A 26617-nucleotide genomic window follows, 5' to 3' on the forward strand; every position below is an offset into this window, starting at 1 on the left:
CAAAAAAAAAACACCAAAAAAAAAAAAAAAAAAAAAAAAAAAAACCGGAAACGTCCCAGTTTTTTATTTTGAAAATCTGATCAGCCCCAAACTGGTGTGAACACATTTTTTCCAATTTACTTTTTTGTTGTGTTCATTTTCTGATGTTTGTGCAGCACTTTGGAAACGGTTTTTGTGTTTAAAAATTAAATTTCAATTTGTAAAATAACGCAGGTTTTTTTTCTCGCGGTGCTTTTATTGTGAAGGTCCGCGGGGCAGAAGTGCGGCTGCTTCCGTGGAGCCTGTGACAGCGGCAGCTCCAGGTCCAGGTCCAGGTCTGGGTCCGGGTCCGGGTCTCGTCTCCTCGGGGTTTTTTTTCTCCTCGTGCCCCCCCCTCCCACCGCGCGTGTCCATGTCTCCAGCCGCGCGCGCGCTCTGAACCCCCCCGCCGTGCGTCACCCCCGAGCGTCAAATGCGCAGACGGAAACGATGGAGCTGCACATTCTCGAGCACAGGCTGAAAGTGGCGAGCATCGAGCGGGAGGGCATCCAGGTCTGCACGCACGGACTCGTCAAGCTCGCCTTCCTCTCGTCCAGGACCAGGTACGGACCCGGCGGCGGCGGCGCGGACCCGAGGCGCGGACCGGACCCGGGGCTGAGGCGCTGCGGCCGGGCGCAAGGGGAAGGGGAAGGGGGGGGCACGGAGCTTGTTTATGTCGCTGCTTCTTCTTCTTCTTCTTCTTCTTCTTCTTCTTCTGCTGTTGCTCGGGTCCAGACAGAGCGGTGCTTCGCGTTAGAAAAACAGGCCGAAGCTGAAGCAGAAGTGCAGAAGTGCAGAAGTGTGGAAGTGTGGAAGTGTGGAAGTGTGAAGTGTGGAAGTGTGGAAGTGTGAAGTGTAGGCCGAGTTTTACGCGCTGTGACTTTAAGACAGCAGCAAAAACAGACCAAAAATAGTGAAGTAGAAAATGCACTGGACAAAAACAACATGTACGGAAATGAAAACGACTTAAATTTAAAACATTTGACGTGATTTGAGTCGATTCAACTTGAAAAGTGAAATTATCGACCAATGGAACAAGAGTTTTTATTAATTCAACCGACATCTGATTTTGTTTCGTGTTTTTAGTACAAAAAGTTGTTATTTTTCTTATTTTAAGTACAAGAAAGATCATTTTACTTCTGCTATAAAACAAAATAAACGACTCAGAACGAGTGAGAAAAAATAAATCTGAAAACAACATGAAGAATTTTTAAAATCTTGGTCAGATCAGAGAAATTTGTAGTGTGTTTACTGAAAAAAACAACATCCAGGTAAATTAAAATGACTTAAACATTTGATTTTATTTGAGTCAATTCAACTTGAAAAGTGAAATTATCGACCAATGGAACAAGAGTTTTTATTAATTCAAGCAACATTTGATTTTGTTTCATATTTTTAGTACAAAAAGTTGTTATTTTTCTTATTTTAAGTTCATAAAGTTGTATTTTTATATTTTAAGTACAAAAAGTCTTGTTCCTCTGCAGATCATTTCACTTTTCAAGTGAAATTTACTCAAATCATGATGAAATTTTCTTAATTCAAGTCGTTTTAACTTGACTAGATTTAGTTTTTTACAGTTTGGACTCTGTATTTTAAAACTTTTATCAGGTTATTCTGACATTATTGTCCTGGTCCTGGTCCTGGTCCTGGTCTTGGTCTGGTCTGGTCTGGTGGTCTTGGTCTTGGTCTTGGTCCTGGTCTTGGTCCTGGTCTTGGTCTGGTCTTGGTCTGGTCTGGTCCTGGTCTTGGTCTTGGTCCTGGTCTTGGTCTTGGTCTGGTGGTCCTGGTCCTGGTCCTGGTCTTGGTCCTTGGTCTTGGTCTTGGTCTTGGTCCTTGGTCTGGTCCTGGTCCTGGTCCTGGTCTTGGTCTTGGTCCTGGTCCTGGTCTTGGTCTTGGTCTTGGTCTTGGTCTTGGTCCTGGTCTTGGTCCTTGGTCCTGGTCCTGGTCTTGGTCCTGGTCCTGGTCTGGTCTGGTCTGGTCCTTGGTCTGGTCTTGGTCCTGGTCCTGGTCTTGGTCTGGACTCTGGTCCTGGTCTGGTCCTGGTCTTGGTCCTGGTCCTGGTCCTGGTCTTGGTCTTGGTCCTGGTCTTGGTCCTGGTCTTGGTCTTGGTCTGGTCTTGGTCTTGGTCTTGGTCCTGGTCTTGGTCCTGGTCCTGGTCTGGTCCTGGTCTTGGTCTGGTCCTGGTCCTGGTCTTGGTCCTGGTCCTGGTCTTGGCTGGTCCTGGTCCTGGTCTTGGTCCTTGGTCTGGTGGTCTTGGTCTTGGTCCTTGGTCCTGGTCCTGGTCTTGGTCCTGGCTGGTCCTGGTCCTGGTCCTGGTCTTGGTCCTGGTCTGGTCCTGGTCCTGGTCTGGTCTGGTGGTCCTTGGTCCTTGGTCCTTGGTCTTGGTCCTGGTCTTGGTCCTGGTCTTGGTCTTGGTCCCTGGTCTTGGTCTTGGTCTTGGTCTTGGTCCTGGTGGTCCTGGTCCTGGTCCTGGTCTTGGCCTTGGTCCTGGTCCTGGTTCTGGTGGTCTGGTGGTCTTGGTCTTGGTCCTGGTGGTCCTTGGTCTTGGTCCTGGTCTGGTCTTGGTCTTGGTCTTGGTCCTTGGTCCTGGTCCTGGTCCTGGTCTTGGTCCTGGTCCTGGTCTTGGTCCTGGTCCTGGTCCTGGTCCTGGTCTTGGTCCTGGTCCTGGTCCTTGGTCCTGGTCTTGGTCCTGGTCTTGGTCCTGGTCCTGGTTTAGCCCTGGTCCTGGTCCTGGTCCTGGTCCTGGTCCTGGTCCTGGTCTGAGTGTGGTTTTTTGTTGCAGGTGTAAGTTCTTCAGTTTGACGGAGACTCCGGAGGATTTCACCATCATCGTGGACGAAGAAGGATTCAAAGGTGAGACTCGAAAATCCACTCAGGTCCAACACGACCAGAGTTAAAACAAATCGCACAAAACCACGTTCTAATGTTCTAATGTTCTGATGTTCTAATGTTCTAATGTTCTGATGTTCTGATGTTCTCATGTTCCTCGTCACACTGGAGCTGGAGAATCTGTGTGTCGTTCGTTCATTCGTTTTTCAAAATAAAACCAAAAAAAATAAAACATTTTCTTCATTATTTGTTTCCAAAACCAAAATGAAAAAAAAAAACAGATAAAGATTCGTTTTTTTCAGTTTTTAGTTTTTGATTTTGTGTTTAAATTATAAATGGAAAAAACGGATAAAGGACTCAACCAAGACTCAACCAGGACTGAACCTGGACTAAACCAGAGCTGAACCGTTTTCAGTCCCAACCTCAGTCCCGGTCTGGTCCCGGTCTCGGTCTCAGTCCCGGTCTCAGTCTCGGTCTGAGTCTCAGTTCCGGTCTCAATCCCAGTCCCAGTCCCGGTCTGAGTCCCAGTCTCAGTCCCAGTCTCAGTCTCAGTCCCAGTCTCAGTCCCGGTCTCAGTCCCGGTCTCGGTCTGGTCCTGGACCTGGTTCAGTCCGTTATCAATTTTTTTCCATTTTTAATTTAAACACAAAATCGAAAACTGAAAAAAATCGAATCATCTGTTTTTTCATTTTGGTTTTGGAGACAAACAATGAAGAAAATTTTTTATTTTTTTTTTCATTTTCTTATTTTTGGTTTTATTTTGAAAAACAAACGAACAAACGACAAACAGATTCTGGAGTTGTGTTTTGTTTCATTCACATGTTTGAGAAACTCTAACCACGTTTTAATCCAGAATAAAAATAATTAAATTGTGAATCAAAATGAATTCTCCTTTTAAAAAGTCCACGTAAACATTTAACTCCTGATGAAAATTATTATTCGGAATTAAACGGTTTGTTTGTGACGTAAACTCGTACACGACCTGAGCTCATGTGACCAGAGTCGAGTCTGTTCACAATCAAAAGCGCAAATATTTTCAACCCTCAAATTCAACAGTGTAAAATTCAGAGTGTAAAAATCGCAGTGAAAAAAAAAAAAATCAATTTAAGGTGTTTTTTTTTTTTTTAATATGGAATTTTAAACAAGTTGAAAAAATACAGAGAAAATTTCAGTGACAAAAATCCAGAATAAAAATAATTCAAACATGTTTTTTCAGAATTAAAAAAAGTGAAAGTGAGAGATTCAGCAGGATTTAAAATTCAAAATCTGATGGAACAAATTTTCTTCCACAATAGTACAGACGCAGCTTTGGAGGTCAGATCATCCGGAAGTGCACATCAGCATGCTAGTTGTTAATATTACTGTTTCAAATGATTTAGTTCTAAATCAGGACCAAACCAAGACTTTTAAAAAACGTTTTTATTCGTGTAAAGTTTTTTTTTTTAAACGTTTTGATTTGTGTAAAGTCCTTTCTTTTTTTTACGTTTTTATTCGTGTAAAGTCCTTTTTTTTTTTTTTTTTTTTTTAGTTTTTTATTCATGTAAAGTTGTTTCTTTTTTTTAAAAACATTTTTATTTGTGTAAAGTCATTTTTTTTTCTTTTTTTAAACATTTTTTATTCATGTAAAGTCATTTTTAAAAAAAAACGTTTTTATTCGTGTAAAGTCGTTTTTTTGTTTGTTTGTTTTTTAAACGTTTTTATTCGTGTAAAGTCGTTTTTTTCTTTTTTTAAACATTTTTTATTCATGTAAAGTCTTTTAAAAAAAAAAACGTTTTTGTTCGTGTAAAGTCGTTTCTTGTTTTTATTCGTGTAAAGTTGTTTTGTTTTGTTTTTTAACGTTTTTATTCATGTAAAGTGGTTCCTTTTTTTTTTTTTTTTTTTACGCGTTGGTGTAAAGTGGTTTCTGGGTCGGTCTCTCCTCGGCTGCCGGACAACAGCTCCTGACCTGCTCTGGTGTTTGTTCTTCTCCGGCTCGTCCGCCTCCGTCTCCACGGCAACAGCCCCGGGGCAGCAGGACGCCGCCCGCGACCCCAACGCCACCGGGAGGAAGCGCGTCGTCCGTTTTTCAAAATAAAACGAAAACGAAAGAAAACGAAAAAACAAAAAAGACCCCAACTATTTTCTTCATTATTTGTCTCCAAAACGTCGATTGGTTTTTGCTCCTCATGACGAGTTTCTAAACACTTTTCTCGACTCTCACAGACCAGAGCCGAGTTTTTGTCGTCACTGTAATTTTAACGATGACTAGCATGCTAACGCGCACTTCCTGATCATTGGAATTATGTACTTGTGGTCAGAGGCAGACGGGACACAGCGGATTTATTTTGACCTCAAGAGACAAAAAAAAATACACGTTTGTCAAAAAATACTGAAAAAAACTATACTAAGGAATAAACTCGATACTCGATACTCGATACTTGATACCGATTCTGATCCTACGATGAAAATAAAAACTCTCTTTAGATGATCTGTGATTTTCCACTTTAATTTGTAGAACTTTATTTTCTGTTCACGTGTGACTGAAATCTGTTTCTAAACCAGGACTAAACCAGGTCTAAACCAGGACTAAACCAGGTCTAAACCAGGACTAAACCAGGTCTAAAACCAGGACTAAAACCAGGACTAAACCAGGACTAAACCAGGTCTAAACCAGGTCTAAACCAGGTCTAAACCAGGTCTAAACCAGGTCTAAAACCAGGACTAAACCAGGTCTAAACCAGGTCTAAACTAAGTCTGAACCAGGATTAAACTAGGACTAAACTAGGTCTAAAACCAGGACTGAACCAGGACTAAACCAGGTCTAAACCAGGACTAAACCAGGTCTAAACCAGGTCTAAAACCAGGTCTAAAACTAGGACTAAAACCAGGACTAAAACCAGGTCTAAACCAGGTCTAAAACCAGGTCTAAAACCAGGACTAAAACCAGGACTAAAACCAGGTCTAAACCAGGTCTAAAACCAGGACTAAACCAGGACTAAACCAGGACTAAACCAGGTCTAAACCAGGTCTAAACCAGGTCTAAACCAGGTCTAAACCAGGTCTAAACCAGGACTAAACCAGGTCTAAAACCAGGACTAAACCAGGACTAAACCAGGCTAAACCAGGTCTAAAAACCAGGTCTAAACTAGGTCTAAACCAGGTCACCAGGACTAAACCAGGTCTAAACCAGGTCTAAACCAGGACTAAACCAGGTCTAAACCAGGACTAAACCAGGACTAAACCAGGACTAAACCAGGTCTAAACTAAGTCTGAACCAGGATTAAACTAGGACTAAACCAGGTCTAAACCAGGACTAAACTAGGATTAAACTAGGACTAAAACCAGGACTAAACCAGGACTAAACTAGGATTAAACTAGGACTAAACCAGGACTAAACCAGGTCTAAACCAGGTCTAAAACCAGGGCTAAAACCAGGGCTGAACCAGGGCTGAACCAAATCAGGACTAACCTAGGTCTAAACTGGGACTGAACCAGGTCTAAACCAGGACTAAAATAGGACTATACTAGGACTGAACCAGGACTGAACCAGGTCCATGTGTGTATTTTAGTCTCTGTGTCTTATAATTGTTCTGCTCCAGCTCCAGATCGTTCTAAAGGTTCTACAGGTTCTACAGGTTCTAAAGGTTCTACAGGTTCTAAAGGTTCTAAAGGTTCTACAGGTTCTAAAGGTTCTACAGGTTCTACAGGTTCTACAGGTTCTGCTCGGTCCTGAAAATGGGCCTCTTTTTTCAGGCTCCAGACTCGAGGACCACGAGGTTCTGGTTTAGTTTCTGGTTTTGTTCTGACGTTGGGTGTTTTGCCGTTGTCCCGTCAGAGCTGCCGCAGACGGAGCACATGAGCGTCGCCGAGGCCACGTGGTTGGCGCTGAACGTGGTGTCGGGCGGCGGGAACGCGTCCAGCGCTCAGCCCATCGGAGTCACCAAAATCGCCAAGTCCGTCATCGCGCCGCTCGCCGACCACAACATCTCCGTGTTCATGCTGTCCACGTACCAGACGGACTACATCCTGGTGAGTCTCTCCGGGTCGAGCGCTTCTCTCCACTCTGTTCTGACGTCGTTTTGTTTCGTTCGTTCGCACGTTTAACGCAAAAAAACACTCGACGATCACCACGGAACTAACGGTAAAAGGAGCTGTTCTCTCGAGAGTCCAGGGCCACGTTTACGTCATGTTTTTTAAGTCCAAATTAACTGTTCTTTATTATTATTATCGTGATTTTCGGACTCTAGATCGCACTTTTTTTCTGACGTAAATAAAGTGTCCGACGTAAATAAAGTGCCCGATGTAAAGTGACCAACATGAATGAATGAATGTTTATATGACATAAAGTGCCCGACGTAAAGTGTCTGACGTAAATAAAGTGTCTGACGTAAATAAATAAAGTGTCCGACGTAAATAAAGTGTCCGACGTAAATAAATAAAGTGTCCGACGTAAATAAATAAAGTGCCCGACGTAACTAAAGTGCCCGACGTAACTAAAGTGCCCGACGTAACTAAAGCGCCCCGACGTAACTAAATAAATAAAGTGCCCGACGTAAATAAAGTGTCCGACGTAAATAAAGTGTCCGACGTAAATAAATAAAGTGCCCGACGTAAATAAATAAATAAAGTGCCCGACGTAACTAAAGTGTCCGACGTAAATAAATAGTGTCCGACGTAAATAAAGTGACCGACGTAAATAAAGTGTCCGACGTAAATAAATAAAGTGTCCGACATAAATAAATAAAGTGCCCGACGTAAATAAAATGTCTGACGTAAATAAAGTGTCCGACGTAAATAACGTAAATAAATAAAGTGTCCGACGTAACTAAAGTGCTAGACGTAAATAAAGTGATCAGTGTAAATAAGTGCATGCAGCTGCACGTTGCGTGAGCAGGCGGGATGATAAACTTCAGTCCCACAAACTAAATCTGAGTGTAAAGTAAAATATACAAATGATTCATGTTTGTCTGTCATTCATCATTTGTGCTGAAGATTTGATTTGACGTTAATAAAAACATTTTAAAGAGCCTAAACTTCCGGACGTGCTCTAATCTCACGAAACATTTTAGACAATTCCTTTCCACTTCTCCGTGTTTAACACTGTAGAACCTTTAAAAAAAAAAGTTTTAAGTGTTATACAATCTGCATTATATTTACAGTGTCGTGAGTGAAATTATAAACTCAAACTTGTGTTCAGACGCTGCTTTTCTTTCTTGGAATTCTGTCGTTGTTTAACAGAGTTTGGTGTTAGAAGAACTTTAACTTTAAACTCTTTCGGTCATGATCCACGGGGCTGGAGTTCGTCTTTTGTTTTTGTTTTGCGGCAAAATGTGAATCAATAAACTCAGGTCGTTTCTCTTCATTAGTTTTGTGGAGTTTTGTTAAAGTCGTCACTTGAGCAGAAATTACCTCATATAATTTACACAAAAATAATAATGAATAATTTTAGAAATGATCTCGCACAAATGAAAACAGCCACAGCACTTTTTTTTATAATTTTCAGCTGTTTTGAGGCTGTTTTACATTTTGACGGGCTGGACGACGTCATCCACCCAAAATAAAACTGCAAATATCTTAAGAATCAGAACTAAACTTTGTGCTTTGTTTGTGCTGCAGAAAAGACTGACTCCATTTTGGGCGTTTCAGTGTTTTCTAAACTTTTTTTCCGGGGGCCCACATTTTAAAAGTCAAAAACCTTTGCGACCCGAGTCCATAAACATTATTCATAAATCACAAAATAAAGGTGGATTTTTTCATTATTGAACATTAACGAGGATATTTTATTGTCGACTCACTGATCGTGTCTCTGAACAAATATTTTATTATTACTCAAGTTTGAAACGATGAAAAACACTGAAGCAGCAATAAAAGGATCCAGACGTCGCCTGTTTGGACTTTAAATGTAGCACATTTCTTTTTCTTTTCAACATTCAACTGAACCAGAAATATTGGGACAAAACAGTCAATAAAATAATTACAAATAGATGTCTGAACATTCCAACAGACAATCCGTGTGTCATTCGTTTTTCAATATAAAACCAAAAATAAGAAAACAAAAAAAACAACAGTTTTCTTCATTATTTGTCTCCAAAAACAAAATGAAAAAACAGATAACGATTTGTTTTTTCAGTTTTTGATTTTGTGTTTAAATGAAGAATGGATAAAGCAGATAACGGTCGTTTACGTGACTCCCGTGACTGTGATGCCGAAATTTTGCGCCGCATACGGACTGAACCAGGACTGACCCAGGGCGGGACCAGGGCGGGACCAGGGCGGGACCAGGGCGGGACCAGAGTGACTCCGAGCTTTGACTCTGAGCCTCCGCGGGGTCCGAGCCTCAGCTTCGAGCTCCAGTCCTGCCGTGGGCTCTGAGCCTCCGGTCTGGTCCTGGTCTCAGTCCCGGACCTGGATCAGTCCTGATTCAGTCTGTATGCAGTGCAAAAGTTTGGCATCACAGTCACGGGAGTCACGTAAACGACCGTTATCTGCTTTTTCCATTCTTCATTTAAACACAAAATCGAAAACTGAAAAAACAAATCGTTATCTGTTTTTTCATTTTGGTTTTGGAGACAAATAACGAAGAAAACTGTTGTTTTTTTGTTTTCTTATTTTTGGTTTTATATTGAAAAACAAATGAACGAACGACACTTGGATTACAGACCCACATGCAAATTGTGATAAGGCGACCCCCCCCCCCCCCCCCCCCCCCCAGAGCATTTTGAAACTTCCCCAACTTGACCTATAAAAGAATCGTTAACATCTCCAAAACTAAAACGACACAAACCAAACTCTCTGCAGCACAAACGATTCTCATTCTTTTTGTGTCTTTTTGTGTTTGACGGGGCGACTTCAGGCAGGTGCGCCCAGACCCTGCCCCTGTCGCTCCTTTCACCTGCCTGTGCTCTGCCTCTGCTCTGCCTCCTTGTGGACAGGTGCGGGAGCGCGACCTGCCCATGGTCATGCACACGCTGTCGTCCGAGTTCACGCTGTTCCGCGTGGTCAACGGAGAGACGGTCGCCGCCGCGCTCCTCGGCGTCACCAACGGCTTCGACAAACCCAAACTCGGTACTGAAGCCAAAAACGGTGAAGATACTGAGACTGTGCAGGGGCATCACGCCGGGGGGGTTCTACATGTCTGTCTATGGTGGAATGTTTCTGATGTTACCACAGTGACAACAGCAAACACGGGCCATGTTTACATGAGGTGTTTTAATTCTGAATGAAAATGTTCTGAGTTAAAATATTCTGCTTGGAGTTTAGATGGAAATAATAACTCAGAATTGATTAAATTAAATTGTTTTTATTTATTACACTTCAGCTGCTCCCGGCTTTTCTGTCGTTAAACATGGAGATGCCTTAATTTCGAATCATCATTTTCATTGGGAATTAGTGTTTAGCTGTTTTTTTTTTAAGGTGTAATAAATTTTTATTCAGAATTAAATCATTTTTATTCGGAATTAAAGCTCTCATGTAACCGTGGAAACTGTAAAAAAAAAAGTTTTAAGATTCTTTGAACTAAATACCGAAGTGATTTAAAGAGCACGTTTGCACTTCCTTCTGCTCGGATTGTTCATGTTCACGTTCATGCTCATGTTCACGTTCACTCACGTTCACATTCATGCTCATGTTCATGTTCATGCTCATGCTCATGCTCATGCTCATCTTCATGTTCATGTTCATGTTCACGTTCATGTTCATGTTCACGTTCATGTTCATGTTCATGTTCATGTTCATGCTCATGTTCATGCTCATGCTCATGCTCATGTTCACGTTCACGTTCATGCTCACGTTCATGTTCATGTTCATGTTCACGTTCACGTTCCTGTTCATGTTCATGTTCATGTTCATGTTCATGTTCATGTTCATGTTCTCACGTTCACGTTCATGTTCATGTTCATGCTCATGCTCATGTTCAGGAGTTTGGTTCGACACTAAAAGGTGAGCGTGACGTCCGTTCAGACCAGAGTGTCCAGAAACACGCCGGCGCCTCTAGTCGGAGCCTTTGTGTTCGAGTTCCTCTGTGGACGAACGGGAGAAAAATACTTGAGGCGTGTCCAGAGCGTCGGCTGCTCTGGAAACAAGAGACATTTTCCGTCTTTTCCCAAAACGATGGACCAGACTGAGAGACTTTAGTGTTTTTACATAAAACCATTGGAGCACGAGATCGACTTGACAACTGCGATATGAATATATGTGTACTCCACTAATGACACTGGTCCGGTCCTGGTCCGGTCCTGGTCCGGTCCTGGTCCGGTCCTGGTCCGGTCCTGGTTCAGTCCTGACGATTGGTGGTTGGGGTGTGTATATATTTATACTCTGCTAATGTTTGTGGTTCCGGGTCTTTCTTCTTCTTCTATATAATAACGTTGTTGCGTCTGTGGATAGTCGTCCCCGATTGGTCCCCGCATCGCATCAGACGCCAAAAGTTCAGCATTTCCACCTTCTGATGCTGACGCCCTGGACGCGCGTCCAGACAGTCGACTCCTGAGCCCCGAGGCCCCGTTGACACCAGATTCTCACCTTGACGCTTTGACGCTCGAGTCTGAACGGACCTTGACTCACTGAAAAACTGTTGGCTGATGCTAACGCTAACACTAGTTTGTGACTGTCTTGTTCTTCAGAGGGAGGTGTTTAAAGCTCAGGTCCTCTCACCTGTTGGAGCTCAGGTCAGTCAGGTCAGATTGTGTTAAAATAAACCTCAGATTAAAGTCTAACTCGATTCAGAGATTCAGACGGAGCAGAGCCTCCAGTTACACCCCCAGAGACTGTGAATGACCTGAGCTGCCGAGTGACCTGAGTGTCCCTGTACTGTTTGGACTCCTCTCAGTGATGATGATGATGATGACGATGATGTTGATGACGTGTGTTTGGGTCGCAGCTCCTCGGCCGGTGATCCACCCGCTCTCCAGCCCCTCCAACCTGTTCTGTGTGACGAGCCTGGACCCCGACACACTGCCCCCGGTGGCCACGCTGCTCATGGACCTCATGTTCTACTCCGGCAGGTCGGTCTCCACACGCCGTCCACCCACCTGACCCCGTCCACTCTCACCTGACCACGCCCCGTACTCTCACCTGACCACACCCCGTCCACTCTCACCTGACCACGCCCCGTCCACTCTCACCTGACCACGCCCCGTCCACTCTCACCTGACCGCGCCCCGTCCACTCTCACCTGACTGACCGCACCCCGTCCACTCACATCTGACCGCCTGTCCACTTACACCTGACCACGCCCCCACTCTCACGACCCCCCCGTCCACTCTCACACCTGACCACGCCCCCACGCCCGTCCACTTACCTGACCTGACACGCCCCACGCCCCGTCCACTCACACCTGACCACACCCCGTCCACTCACACCTGACCACGGCCTGTAAACTTTCACCTGACCCCGAGAGTCGCCCCGGCTTTTGAGTCTCTAGTTCAGCAGAGTTCCAATTCATATCATCCAAAAGATTCTAGTGAAGGTGTGTGGAGTTTAAAAACACAGTGGAGCACTTCCTGTATTACATAAGGTAGAAGAGTGTTTTCAGTTTGAGAGAAAAGCTCGTGTTAAATGTGCAGGTTTGTGCCTTAAACATGTGAACGAAACAAAACAGGAGTCCAGGTGTGTGTGTGTGACGAGGAAACCACGTTGGAACAGAGAGTAGAGATGTCGCGTGCTGATACAGGAAGTGCTCCGTTGCGTTGCCGCTCTGCTGTGAGATGTGACGCGTCTGTTTTTTTTGTGTGTGTCAGTCCCAAAGACGGCGGCGCGTGTCCGGACGACGCCTCCAGAATCCGCTTCTTCTCCTTCTCGCTGATCGAGGGATACATCTCGCTGGTGATGGACGAGGAGGTCGCGCACAGGTACGTCGCTCCTCCGCGTTTTTAAAGTCTCAGGAGCCTCTGTGCGGCTCATCCACACCTGCGTTTGCTCCTCCAGGTTTCCCAATAACGTCCTGTTCACCAGCGCGTCCGGGGAGCTGTGGAAGATGGTGCGGATCGGGGGGCAGCCTTTAGGATTCGGTAAGAAAACGACATTTTTTTATTTTAAATTTCTCATTTCACACAATTTTCTGATTTGCTCTAATGACGTTTTACTCGTCACAGACCTGGAGTCGTGTTTTATTTCATTTACAAACCTGCATGTTTAGCACAAGTTCTTCTCCCAGACTGAAAACACTCTGTTCCACCTTGTGATGTCATGTGGTAATACAGCAAGTGCTCCACTGTGTTTTTAAACTCCACACACCTTCATTTGAATAGAATAGAACACAGTTACACGGTATAATGAAATTCAGAGCTGCTCCGTCAAACTGCAAGAATTTGGATAATTTCAGCCGCTTTGTGACATCACAAGGTGGAACAGAGCATTTTGAGTTTTGGAGATGTAGATCAGGAGAGTCAAACTCAAACTCAGAGGCCAAATTAAAAACTGGGACTAAGTCGTGGGCCAAACTAAACATTTATTGAAAAATTTCACCATCATCTGCAGGTTTTTTCTTCTTTGAAGATCTGTGATGTTAAATCTTTTCTGATTCAAATAAAAGTTTAATAAAAGTTTTGCTTAAACATTGAATCCAGAACAAACAGAAAATAAAATAATAACAGTTTAAATAAATCCTGTCTCTGTGGTCTGTGTGCAGCTGCAGCTCTGATACATGTTTGACATGATCTCACGGACCAAACAGAATTATATCAGGGCCACATTTGGCCCCTGGGCCTGAGTTTGACATGTCTGATGTAAACAGACTAATAATAGATAATAACAGAACATGACTTAAAGCTCACAGGGGTCAGATAATGTGACATGGGACCTTTAGAGACGACATACAGTTCTGTTTCTAAACATTCTGTGAAAATTTGAGGATATTTCAGCAAAAATTACCAAAATTATCCATCCATTTTCTTCCATTTATCTGGGGCCGGGTCGTGGGGGCGTCAGTCTAAGCAGGGACTCCCAGACTGAGGCGCCCAGGAGGCATCAGAACAGACGCCCGAGCAGCGGCTCTACTCCTCACTCCTCACTCCTGACTGAGCCCCTCACCCTGTCTAAGACGGCGCCCGGCCAACCTGCAGAGGAAACTCTTTCGCCAAAATTATTGGCCTGCAAAATGTCCGTTTTTTTGGGACACCCTGTACATCTATGTCGGGCACTTGGCGTTTGGTGTAAAACCGTCAATAAAAAACTGTTGCTAATGACGACGGGAGAGACCAGGATCCTGTGTTAATACGAACATTTAAAGACCAAAAAGACGAGTCTGAAGCAGCAGGTACAGAGAGGTGATGTTTTTTCAGTAGAACGTGAGTTGGAGCCGGAAGTGCGCCCGTGTTCACTTCCTGTTCGGGTCAGTCGTGTCCGTTCTAGAGTTTGGACTTGTTGTTTTTCGATCCCCTGACCTGAGCTCGTGTGGTCGTGAGCCGCCTGTCAAAAGCACCAAAAGGGTCAGTTACACCCCCGACACTGAGGCTTAAAAAAGAATGTGTAAACGGAGCCGCGCTGGAGTCCAGCCGCGCCTCAGGTCAGCCTCAGGTCTGCCTCAGGTCTGAGTGTTCCAACATGAAACCAGAGTCCACAGTGTCATTCCTCCTGACAGACTCTGCTCCGAGTCTGGACACACTTTTTCATCTGTGCTTCTTCTTTATTTCCGTGGTTATTTTCACGGTCGACTGGAACTGAAACATCCAAACTACGAATGGACTCAAACTCAAAATAACTACACTCATGTTTAAGATTTTATAAATAAAATCTAAAACAAAAGTGCTTTTATTTTTTTTTTTATTTGCACTTTTTAGTACTTTTTTGCACTTTTTCAGATGTGTCAAGAATAAGTGCTAAGATAATAATGTAGTCCAGGTTTTATGTTTTGATTCAGTCCCGGTTTAGTCCTTGTTTAGTTCTAGTTTAGTTCAGTCCCGATTCGGTCTTGATTCAGTCTTTGTTTGGTCCTGGTTCACAGTCCTGGTTCAGTCCCGGTTTAGTACTGGTCCAGACCCTATTCGGTCTTGATTTGGTCCTGTTTCAGTCCCAGTACAGTCCTGGTTTAGTCCTAATTCAGACCTGGTTTAGTCCTGGTTTCGTCCTAGTTTAGTCCTGGTTTAGTCCTTGTTTAGTCCTGGTTTAGTCCTTGTTTAGTCCTGTTTAGTCCTGGTTTAGTCCTTGGTTTAGTCCTGGTTTAGTCCTGGTTTAGTCCTGGTTTAGTCCTGGTTTAGTCCTGGTTTAGTCCTGGTTTAGTCCTGGTTTAGTCCTGTTTAGTCCTGGTTTAGTCCTTGTTTAGTCCTGGTTTAGTCCTGGTTTAGTCCTGGTTTAGTCCTGGTTTCCTGGTTTCCTGGTTTAGTCCTGGTTTAGTGGTTTCCTGGTTTAGTCCTGGTTTCCTGGTTTCCTGGTTTAGTCCTTGTTTAGTCCTGGTTTAGTCCTGGTTTAGTCCTGGTTTAGTCCTGGTTTAGTCCTGGTTTCCTGGTTTCCTGGTTTAGTCCTGGTTTAGTCCTGGTTTAGTCCTGGTTTAGTCCTTGTTTAGTCCTGGTTTAGTCCTGGTTTAGTCCTTGTTTAGTCCTGGTTTAGTCCTGGTTTAGTCCTGGTTTAGTAACCAGTTCTAACCCAAAAGAAATTGTTTTAGTTTTTTTTTTTTTTCCAGCTGTTTTGACTTGTACTTTTCTGTTGCTCAAACTCCAAATGTGTTCAAATAAACCCTCAGCCTTTTCAGCAGATCTCACATTATCATCAAAAATACTTTTACTTTTCAGTCTTGTTCTAAAATGTACTGAAGTAAAAGTAAAAGTACAGACACCTTTTTTACTTCAGTACTGTACTTTTACTTCAGGACTGGTCGTGTTCAAGTCCAGAAGTGAGTAAATGTAAATATTAAATGTCTGAAGTGTGTGTTTGTGTTTCAGACGAGTGTGGGATCGTGGCTCAGATCTCGGAGCCTTTGGCCACTGCCGACATTCCAGCCTATTACATCAGCACATTCAAGTTCGACCACGCGCTGGTGAGAATCGCACCCACAGCCACTGCGAAAAATACTACAGAAAACCACCGCAAAACCACCGCAAAACACCGCAAAAACACTACAAAAACACAGCAAAACCACCACAAAAACACCACAAAAACCACAAAAACACCACAAAAAACACCACAAAACTACAGCAAAAACACCAGAAAAACACCACAAAACTACAAAAAACACCACAAAACTACACAAAACCACCACAAAAACACCACAACAAAAACACTACAAAAACACCGCAAAAACAGCACAAAAACACTACAAAACCAGTGCTTTTATTTAGAAAAGCCGTTATAGACCAACTCAGGACTTGGAACCATCTTCATATGGAGATTGTCTCAAAAAGATTTATACAAATAAAAAATGATATATAAATATACATACGTTTATAAATATCCAAATACAAATATAAAAAGCATGACGTACAAATAAATAAACTAATTTGTTTAAATAAATGTGTATTTGTAAATATATTTTAGAGATTTTAAATTAAAATGCTTGACTTTGTTTGTGGAATCTGTATTGGTGGATCTCGTTTTTACTTTTGTCTCTAAGTGACGTCATTTTGAGACATTCCTCCCTCACGCCTCGACAACAGACACAACAGACACAACAGACACGACAGACTCGACAGACACGACAGACACGACAGACTCGACAGACTCGACACAGACAGACTCGACAGACAAGACAGACACGACAGACTCGACAGACACAACAGACACGACAGACTCGACAGACTCGACAGACAGACTCAACAGACACAACAGACACGACAGACACGACAGACTCGACAGACTCGACAGACTCGACAGACTCGACAGACACAGACAGACACAACGGACACAGACTCGACAGACACGACAGACACGACAGACTCGACAGACACGACAGACACAACAGACAGACTCGACAGACTCGACAGACTCGACAGACACAACAGACTCAACACACCTCGAGTCTGTGTTATTACTGAAAATCTGAATCTAAATCCAGTTCCTTCAGACGGATCCAGACTTTTCCACAGCCTCAGCTCGTTTCTCTTCATTAGTTTTGTGGAGTTTTGTTAAAGTCGCTGTCGTCAACTGAACGGAAACGACCAAAATATAATTTACACAAAAATAATCATGAAGAATTTTAGTCATAAAATTAGACAAATGAAAACAGAACACAAACCAAATACGAACATTTGGTTTAATTTGCTGCTGTTTTGAGACGACGTCATCGCCTCAATCTTCAGTCGGTTTCACCTGGTGGAAACTGTGTGACCTGCAGCATTAGGATTCATTCACTTGACAGGAGGCGGGGACTTTTTTTATTGAACCAATCGCTGCTGTTTGGTCGTGACGTTTGTAAAGCTCCACTAACGGGGTTAACTGCCATATTAAGCTTTTCCCAAATCCTGTAGGAAGAAGAACAATAACGTCTTTCCCCTTGAAAACATTCACCAAACATTCTCTTTGTTCCACCTTTAAATCCTCGATATCGAGAATTGTCGCCAACACAGAATGTCTGTCTCTCCTCTGATTGGCTGGTGCCCGAACTCACATTTCCAGGATTCTTGCGAACCGTCGAGTGTTTTTTAATTCCTGACCTCGAGTTGGAGAAAAATGAAATTGATCGGAAGCACCAGGCGGCACCGGCCCAAAATAAAATGAAAAACTCTTAAGAACCAGAATCGCACAAACCAAATGTTTTACAGCACAAACGACTGACTCCGTTTTGTTGTTTTATTTGTTTCCGTTATTTCATTTCCGATTTTTCCATTTTTCATTATATTTGTCATTTTCCTGAAGGCTGCTGACCCCAATTTGACCAATAATAAAAGAATCGTTAATATTTTCAAAACTAAAATGGCACAAACCAAACTTTCTGCGAACGATTGACATAGTTTTTGTGTACGTTTGCGTTCGATGGAGACGACGTCACGCTGGTCTAACTTTTTTTTAACTCATTGGTTCGGGATAATTTGTGTGTCTGCGCCCCGACTCCACAGACCTGACCCGGTGTTTGATCTGTTGCAGGTTCCAGAGGAGAACATCCAGAGTGTGATCGGAGCTCTGAGAACGGAGAGCACGACGCAGTGACCCAACCTCCTCCTCCTCCTCCTCCTCCTCTTCCTCCTTCTCTCTTTGGGACTTTAAACTGTCCTCCAAGTGCCATGGTTCTGGTCTGGAGATCCACTGTGTGCGTTTGTGTGTGCGTTTGTGCGTTTGCGTGAGGGTACGATTCCCCCAACATACCTCCTCAATGACTCGGCGAAGTAAAGTTCGCTTTCGCTTTTTCGTAGACGTTTACCACATTTCAAAAACAGTATTAAAGAAACGACACCGACTGAAGCGCTACGTCCTTCAATGATTTTTTTTTTTCTTTAAATCGTGAAAAACCAAATGTGGAAAACGCGGCGGAAGGAAGGAGGCTTTGTCTTTGAGGAGGTACGTTGTGAGGTTCTGGATGCGACCCGAGAGCGTGTTGAGGCCTTTTTCTGTCCCCGCTGCGCCCCCTGCTGGTATGGAGGCTTGAGCTCGTCGTGTTATGTTCAGGGGCCTTACAAAAAAAAGTCTGGATTTTCTACATTTGTGTCTTTATTTAGCTTTAAGCCACAGCTACTGAAGGCTAACGGCGTGTTTTCCGTATGAAAACTGTGTTTATGAGCGGTCATTTAAAGCTGAAGTGTGTAACTTTTCTGCCACATGCTCGTCTCGTAGTTGAATGCGCCGCAGTGTGGCATTAAACCTCAATCACAGCCTAAAACATGTACACCGTAAAATACCAAATAATCTCCCGGGCGTTTATTTGTTTCAATCACTTATCAGACCAGGCTTTTATTTGAGACCAGGCGACGATTTGCGGCAGGAGATTAATCCTTCCTCATGAAAATCTTGCTGAGGAAACTGGGAAAATCTGGTTCTCGAATTATTTTTAACCAGTCTGACGATAATTTACAATTTTTACACGATGTCCCGGCGACTCCTTTGTCGACCTTTTGGACTCGATTCCTTCCGCCTCGGCCCCTTTGCTTTTCCTCTTGCGCCGCATCAGCTACGATCACGTCGCTGCTTCCTCCCAGTCGCCAAACTCGAGTCATTTTACCAAAACTCCCAAAAACTGCTTCCATTTCGCCATCTTTCTTTTTTTTACGTCACTTTGAAATCGGGATTTCACAGCGACGTCGTCTGTTCCTCCAGTTTTTCAGTGAAGCTGAGGCAGAGAATAGAGCCTATTCACTCCGAGTCACACGACCAGACTGGTGCGGGCAGGACCGACCTGAAGTCAAACTGCTCCTGTCGCTGTAAACATCAGACTCTCTGTGTGTCGCTGCACGAATCATCACGTCTTTGTTAAATAAAACCCAAAAACAACGGGAAATGGGAGTTTGACCCATTGACTCGACTGCGTTAGACTCTGCGTTTATTTGGAACAGGTGGTTATGAATCAAAACATCCACCTGCGGCCAGCGTTTCATTGAAACCCGGCGTTTGTTATTTTACTGTGTGCAGATCGTGTTACACCTGCGTACCTCCACTTTTAATGCCACACTGCGGGAAATTTTGGACAAGCACGTGGCCTGAAACCACAGACTGTAAACACAAACGGACGACCCGCTGGAAAGTGAGCACGGCGGCGCTTCTGGCTCCATCGACTCCTCGTTTTGGTCTTAAAATATTCGCTCTACGTGATCCCGGTGACATTTTTATATTATTAAATTAATTACAAATATGCGACTCTGCTTCATGTGCCCGGAGCTGAACGCCGCGGTCCCTTAGTCCACTTGTGAACACAGTCTGTGGTTAAACCGCTCCTGAAAGTAAAGTGTGATTGTTTTGTGTGGGGGTTTTCTTTTTTTTTCTTTTCTCTGCTGCGTTTTACGGAAGCTTGTACTTTTCCAGACGTTGTCATGAGTTTGAGCAGTGCTTTTGCCCCCGAACGCTCCGCCGTGCGCCGCTGACGCACTGGCTCTAAAGACCGGACTCTTCCTGTCGAACGACCGCGAGGATGTGCAGCTCTCGTGGTTTTTCTTTGGCTCTTTCTCAGTGCCATTGTGTCTGATACTGTAAACACGTGTGCAATGGAACTTTTTCACATCGTCTGAAGTGTCCCGCTGTAGGTTTGCGGAACTTACGGGTTAATGATTTTCTGTGGCAAAATGTGTGCGTAAATATGTGTGTAAAAGGATAAACATTCTTCATGAACAATTTATCCACAAGGATCAAGAGAAGAAAGAGCAAAACTTAAAGGAAACTCATGTTACGATCATGACTCAGGCTGATTTTACTATTAAAATTAAAAATCGATTTCATGATGTGGCTTAGACGGATGTAGATTTGTGCAGTTTAAATGCGAGACGTGTCATTTCTGAACATCTGTAGCGGAAAAACTGAACAAATCTGTCTGTGCAAATATCCACATCATGGATTTTTAGTTTTTAATTCTAGAATCAGTCAACAAGTTACTTATAAACGAATTACTTATTTCTTCTCTTTTATTCGTGACCATAACGTTTTGTTCAGTAGTCCACTCCTTTAAGTTTTGTTCGTTCTTCTCTTGATCCTTGTGGATAAATTGTTCATGAAGAATGTTTGTTCTTTGTGGAGTTTGTTGGTTGAAGATTTATGAAGCTGCTGGAGGAAACCACACATTTACACTGAAAACCATTAACCGGAAGTTCCACAAACCTACAGCGGGACACTTCCGGTCGTTGCGAAAAAGCTTTACGGGAGGAAAAGATGTGAGTTTAAATGACCGTTCAGAATATTTATGAAGAGATTTGACCTATTACAATCTACTGAGCAAGTTGTTGTTCCGTTGGGTTTGTCCTTCGCACGTACGTCTCATTCACACAGTCAGACCGACCTGGGAATTTTCCTGCATTTTTCCAGAACGGGGTCGTGCGTGAACGAAGCCAACGCCGATTTTCCGGCATTTCTGATCTGCTAATTTATTTTTATGTGTGAATAAAGCCAGATATTTTTCAGGACAGTCACTTGGTTTAATCAGGAGCTTGGTTTCCTTTTGTTATTGATAAGTCGGATTAAAGTCCAAGAAAGCGTCAGACAGAGCGGTTTCATGCTGCTGTTTCGACATGTCGCTAATTGTCGGAATAGCCGAGCTTTACTATTTTTCAAACATTACTCTTTTCCGACATGAATAATATTAACGTGACGGCCAATTATACTTTCCTTCAACTCTGTGGTGTTACATGATATTAAGCTGATTGAAGAAGGAAACAAGGCTGTAGGCAAATGTTTGGACATGTCGTACATGGGAACGAAGAACAGCGAGAGACACACCGAGGTAGACGATCGCAATGCAAAAAAAAAAAAAAAAAAAAAAAAAAGACATGGCAGAAAAGTGATACTAAAAAATGTCTAAATTGGGGCCCGACCGATATGAAGTTTTTTGCGACGATAAAATGGATGTTGGAAGAGCCGATATAAAAGTCGATATATTTAGTGACGTAAAAACTCACTGTAAATAAAACTTAGGTCTGGTTCTACTGAGTTTTAAATTGTTTAAGCGACATTTCCTGTTCTTCTGCGTCTTTACGTCATATTTACAGACGGCAGGTCGGAATAATGGCATTTTTGCATCACATTCTAACCAGTAAAGAAAGTAAAAACTACCGCTATCAGCCTTTAGTGGTAAACGTGTGCACGCGGCGGTAATTAATAATATGTGTAAATATGGATCATTCACACATCAGTGCAGGTTCAGTCACATGTGCACACGCTAGAGTCACTTTACACTAGAACAACGTAAGAAAACAGAGTGTTTATGTGGAGCTACAGCAGCGAAACAACGAGAAAGAACCAAAAGTATCTTCAAAACAAAACATTTGCAGCACTCAGCCTCTCACGGGCTCCTCTCAGATCACAAGTCTGCACTAACAAGTGTCCTGACTCAAAACAATCGTCTGTGAAAAGATATAATCCTGCGTGTAACCCTAACCCTGACTCACTCAGACCTCGCAGCTTTAGGATTCGTTTGCTCGACGGGAGGTGGGGACTTTTTTTATTTAAACAAACGCTGCTGTTTGGGCGTGATATCTGTTATGCTCCAAATCCCATAAGATGAAGGGCAAATAACGCCAAGAACAAACATTCTCTTTGTTCCGGCTTTAAATCCTCGATCTCGGGAATCGTTGCCGACACAGAATGTCTGTCTCTTCTTTGATCGGCTGGTGCCCGGACTCGCACTTCCGGGGTTTTTGTGAACCGTCTAGTGTTTTTTGATTCCTGACCTAGAGCTGGAGAGAAATGAAACTGAGCGGAGGCACTAGGGGGCGCCAGACTGACTAAACAGCAGATGCAGTTGTAAACAAAAGAATGTGAGTGACGTGACTCTGGGGGTGTGTTCAGGGGCAGTACGACGTCACAGACAAAAGACTCCTCTGATATTAGGACACATGAGGACATTTATGTGTCTGTAAATTGGATTAAATGGACATAATGTAGAGTCTGAGCTTTATAACGAGGTATAAGTAAGTTTAGAATGAGGTATATAGTTTAAATAGAAGCATGTTGAACTTCAGACAGAGCAGTGCCTACGGTTAGCCTCACTTATCCAGGGAACGTTGTTGACATCAGCTGCAGAGGATCAACAGACCCGAGAACAGACAAGTCCGTCATTTTTAAACATAATGAGAACAGAGCATAATCATGTGGCGTAACCACGGAAACCAACAGGCGGTACTTCCCGTTTTCCCGTTTATTTAAAGGTTGTATAGAAGATTTTTCCAAGGAAAGAGAAATGCAGCGACTGTTTGTCCATTTTCAATTGTCGCGCTTCGCTCCTCTTCCCCTTCTCTTCTTCTTTCAGCGATGTCAAAAACAGACTTTCTTTTGTGGCGAACTGGTCGTGAATTTCGCAACAAACTTTGTGCAAAACTTTGTGTGAGAGGAAACTACAGTTCGAAAAAGACGCTAAGAACCGCTGTGTTGGTTGAGTAAACAGCATCAGTGCGTGAGGTAAACGTAAACCACATAATCCCAGCGCGCCGGCAACTCAGTGACGAATAGAAACGTAGGGAGTTTGATTGACGACCCAACAGCCAATAGAAAAAGAGGTAGCGTTGTTTTCTATTGGCTGATGTTTATCTGCCCCCATCACATCCACAGTTGATGGATTTTCATTCTTTTTTTTTTTTTTTTGGTCATCATAATTACAAGGCTGCTGCACTGCTATAATTTTATTTTGAACTTTCATCGACAATTTGAAACAAAAAAAAAAATCCTCCATACAACCTTTAAAGGAAACTGTCGGATCAGAAATGCAGGAAAATCAGCCGTGGTTTTGTTTTACACGTGACCCAGTTCTGGAAAAATGCAGGAAAAGTCCCAGGTTTAAGTGAAAACGAGTGAAAGAGGCTTCAAATATTTCCAAAGCGCACCGAGTCACTTTGCTGGCCGAGCGTCTGCCGCCTGCTCGTCTCCGTGGAGATGTGAATGTTTTGGCAGAATGTTCCAGATTATGTGGGTGAACGTATTTCTCAGAGTTTATTTTCGTTGTTTCAGGGTGTTTTTATTGGTCAAAAATGTGCGCATTTTTACCACAAGGGCTCGCCTCTCCACAGATCTTCACCTTGGCACTTGCTTGATGTTGACCTGTGGAACATCAACATAACTTCTCCGGCAGACCCTCCGCCAGGAAAGTTACGCAATGAAACTTTAAGTGTAATTCTCTTCTAAACGAGCTTCTCAAACCCGACGGATATTATGAACTGGAAACATTTGAACTCACGCGGACACCACAGACCGTTTAAATGAACGGACCGAGCTAAACCCGCTAGACCCGCGGTACAAATAGGAAGTGAGCATGGGCGCGCTTCCGGCTCCATCGATTCTGGCTCCAGTTCACTTTCTATTGAAAAAGCGTGGCCCCTGTCTCTGTAACTGCTGCTTTCAGACTCATTTTGGTCTTAAAATGTTGGTCTGACCGCACCCTTTGTGATCCTGGGGCTTTTATTTTGCTGTTTTGTTCCTAAATCAAAATATGAACATTAATAATCGACCAATAAGGCGCCAGCATTGGTCTTTAACAGCCTCGATCCTGCTTGACTCTTTGATTAGGGCGACCAGACGTCCCTGTTTCCCCGGGACAGACCCAGTTTTGAGCCAGATTTACACAAAACTGAACTGAAACGGTTCAGCACAAATACACGAACCGCTACACCCCAGTAAAGCGAGGACTAAATTGTAATCTGTTATTGCCCCATGACCGCCAGCCTCAGTGAGCTTCGTTTGACTGAAGCCGTGGGCGGGGAGGTGGCGCTCCCTCAGTCCGCTTCTTTACTCAGTCTGTGGTGGAGCCGTATTCGTTGCAGTGAAGCTCTGAAAGACGGTTTTCGTTTCAGACGTGTGTAGCTTTTGTGAATGATTTGGATGATTTTTAAAGAGGCCCTCGGACCTGACTGGTGTCGCCACGGTGACGGGGAAACGGGAGGTGACCCGAGCGTTTTCAGTTTGAGAGAAGAACTCTAGAAGACTAAATGTGCAGGGTTTGTGTGTGAAACATGTGTGAATGAAACAAAAAAACACAACTCCAGGTCTGTGTGTGACGAGGAAACCACATTAGAACAGATCAGAGAAAAGTGCAACGTCGGACTCTTTACGTCGGACTCTTTACGTCGGACTCTTTACGTCGGGTCCTTTACGTTGGACCCTTTTACGTTGCTCGCCATTTGCACTGATTTGATGCTGCAGGTTTCCAGACTGAGCCACTTTCAGAGGAAATAAAATCCCGTTACTCTCTCCACAACTTTACACGACTCTCGCTGTTGTCATAGCGACGCCTCTGACGCGTTCACGTGATGATTTTAGTCTTTTGCTTTATTTATTACGCAGAGGGAGCGAGTCGGTGACGCCACAGTCGCCACGTTTACATGAGATTCAAATCCAACTAAAACTGATTTAATTTGGAATAAAAATGAATTCAGCTTTAAAAAGTTCATGTAAACACTTAATTCCAAATGAAAATGATTAATGGGAATTAAACTTACTTCTGAAGTAAGTGGGAGGTTTATTCTGATTTTAAAGCTGAATGAATTTATTCAGGGTCACATAGACCCCAAGAATTTTGTTTTCCCTTCCTGCTCTCTTGGGGCGGGTCAATCAGACCCAAAAATGTATTTTCTCACCAGGCGAGAAAATACATTTTTGGTTCTGATTGACCCAAAAAAAAAAAAAAGTTTCTTCGGGTCTATGTGACCCTGAGGAGAGCGTGAATGTTAAAAGTTTTGGTCCTGGTTTAGTTCTGGTTTTAGATCCTGGTTTAGTCCTGAGCTCTAAAACCACCTGTAATTGAATAAATGTAAAGTGGATTTGTTTAAAGTCACACTGTGGAACATTCCAGGCAGAGCAGTGGCGTCTCCATAAACGTTTGTTCTTGTTAAAATGCTGCTGGTGCTTCGTGTTCGTCGTGTCGTCCTTCGATCCGCGTCCTCCAGTCGTGTCTCGGGACTTTGTCTCTTTGGATTTGTGAGCGGGATGCGGGAGTGGGCTGAGCTTTTGTCTTCTTCCTCACTTCTCCGATGCTCTTCCCTCCTCCTCCTCGGCTCACAGACGGAAAGTGTGATGAGACGATTCTCCAGCCGCTGCTTCACAACAATTATCATCAGAACCACTGCAGGAAAAGTTTGGACGTGTTTGTGTTGGTGGAGGAACCACAAACTGAGACGACAGAAAAGCCGGGAGTAGCTGAAGTTTGTTTTCTTCCCAAAGACGTAAATCTGTTGGCGTCTCTGTCCAATCAGAACCTCCCCCCAGACGCTCACACACATTAAATAAAGAACATTTAACGATATTTCCATGTAAACTCCAAACTATTTAATCCGGAACAATTAATTCAGAATTAAAAAGCTTCATGTAAACGTGGCAGCACCACTGAAAACCTCTTCGAAATTCTCACCAATCCCACGACAGTTTGCCGACTTAACGTAAAGTTGTGGAGGAAGTGACGCCGTTAATGTAGCGTTAGGAGTTCGATAAGCTATGCCCCGCCCCCTCGTCCCCCAGACCCCGCCCCTTCTGTCCTTTATATGTGCACTTTATACGGTCCGGTCCGCCGCCAGTCCGGACTCCTGCCGCATCTGTGACCACACCGGACGCGTTTTCGGCATCTCTCGCGCTCAAAAGGTCCGTCCCCCGCGTCGACCGTAGAGCGACTTCACGGCATCACGACGTTCTAGAAGCTCCTCTCCTCGAAACGAAAACCGGCGCAAAGTTCGGCGTCTTCAGAAAGCGGAGCCGTTCCTCAACCCTGAAGACGCGACGTTTCAGCTGAAAGGACTTTAAGCCATAAAGTAATAATAATAATAATATTTTTGACACGTCTGAGGAACAAAGAACGAGACGGAGAAACATTTGTGGGAGCAGAAGTTTGGAGATTCTCACGTTCTCGATCGGTGCGGAGTGGGTTTTGGGAGACGGTGGTCGACTTTGATCACGTTGGACTTTGCCGTGAAATCTCCAAAAGTCGAACGCACAAATGTTGAACCTGATCATTTCTGTCAGTGACTAGAGCCGAGACGAGTTTGTGCTATTATTAAAAAAAAAAAAAAAGCTAAAAACTGAAGCCTGTAGAATGTTGTGATGTCGTCTCTAAAGTTTGGACATAGTGCAATAGAAAAGCCTGGTGTGTGTGTGTGTGTTGTGTGTGTGTGTGTGTGCTGAGTGTTGAATAAGATCAGTGTTATTGAGCAGATGGAGAGGTTCTGGTTCTGGTTCCTCTGGTTCTGGTTCTGGTTCCTCTGGTCGGGTCAGGGCCCGGGTCTGTGTCAGAATCCAATAAACTGGTGACACTCCA

The 26617-nt window shown here is 43.6% G+C and overlaps 1 protein-coding gene across 2 annotated transcripts; it reads left to right on the forward strand.

The window, feature by feature from the left end:
- Positions 1–256: 256 nt before the first annotated feature.
- On the forward strand, positions 257–26617 carry castor2 (cytosolic arginine sensor for mTORC1 subunit 2). Of its 2 annotated transcripts, none has more exons than XM_020926080.2 (9): positions 257–581; positions 2801–2871; positions 6662–6855; positions 9759–9909; positions 11705–11828; positions 12564–12674; positions 12751–12833; positions 15702–15796; positions 17839–26617. In XM_020926080.2, exons 1-9 carry the CDS (start codon positions 469–471, stop codon positions 17899–17901), a joined length of 1005 nt encoding a protein of 334 aa, XP_020781739.1. In that variant the 5' UTR covers positions 257–468; the 3' UTR covers positions 17902–26617. The 2 variants fall into 2 exon arrangements, with proteins under 2 accessions (XP_020781739.1, XP_020781747.1); XM_020926088.2 differs by having other exon boundaries at positions 258–581; positions 9759–9891.

Source organism: Boleophthalmus pectinirostris, unplaced genomic scaffold, assembly GCF_026225935.1.
Source record: "Boleophthalmus pectinirostris isolate CB_2022bp ecotype Guang Dong unplaced genomic scaffold, ASM2622593v1 HiC_scaffold_12, whole genome shotgun sequence".
Lineage (NCBI taxonomy): Eukaryota > Metazoa > Chordata > Actinopteri > Gobiiformes > Gobiidae > Boleophthalmus > Boleophthalmus pectinirostris.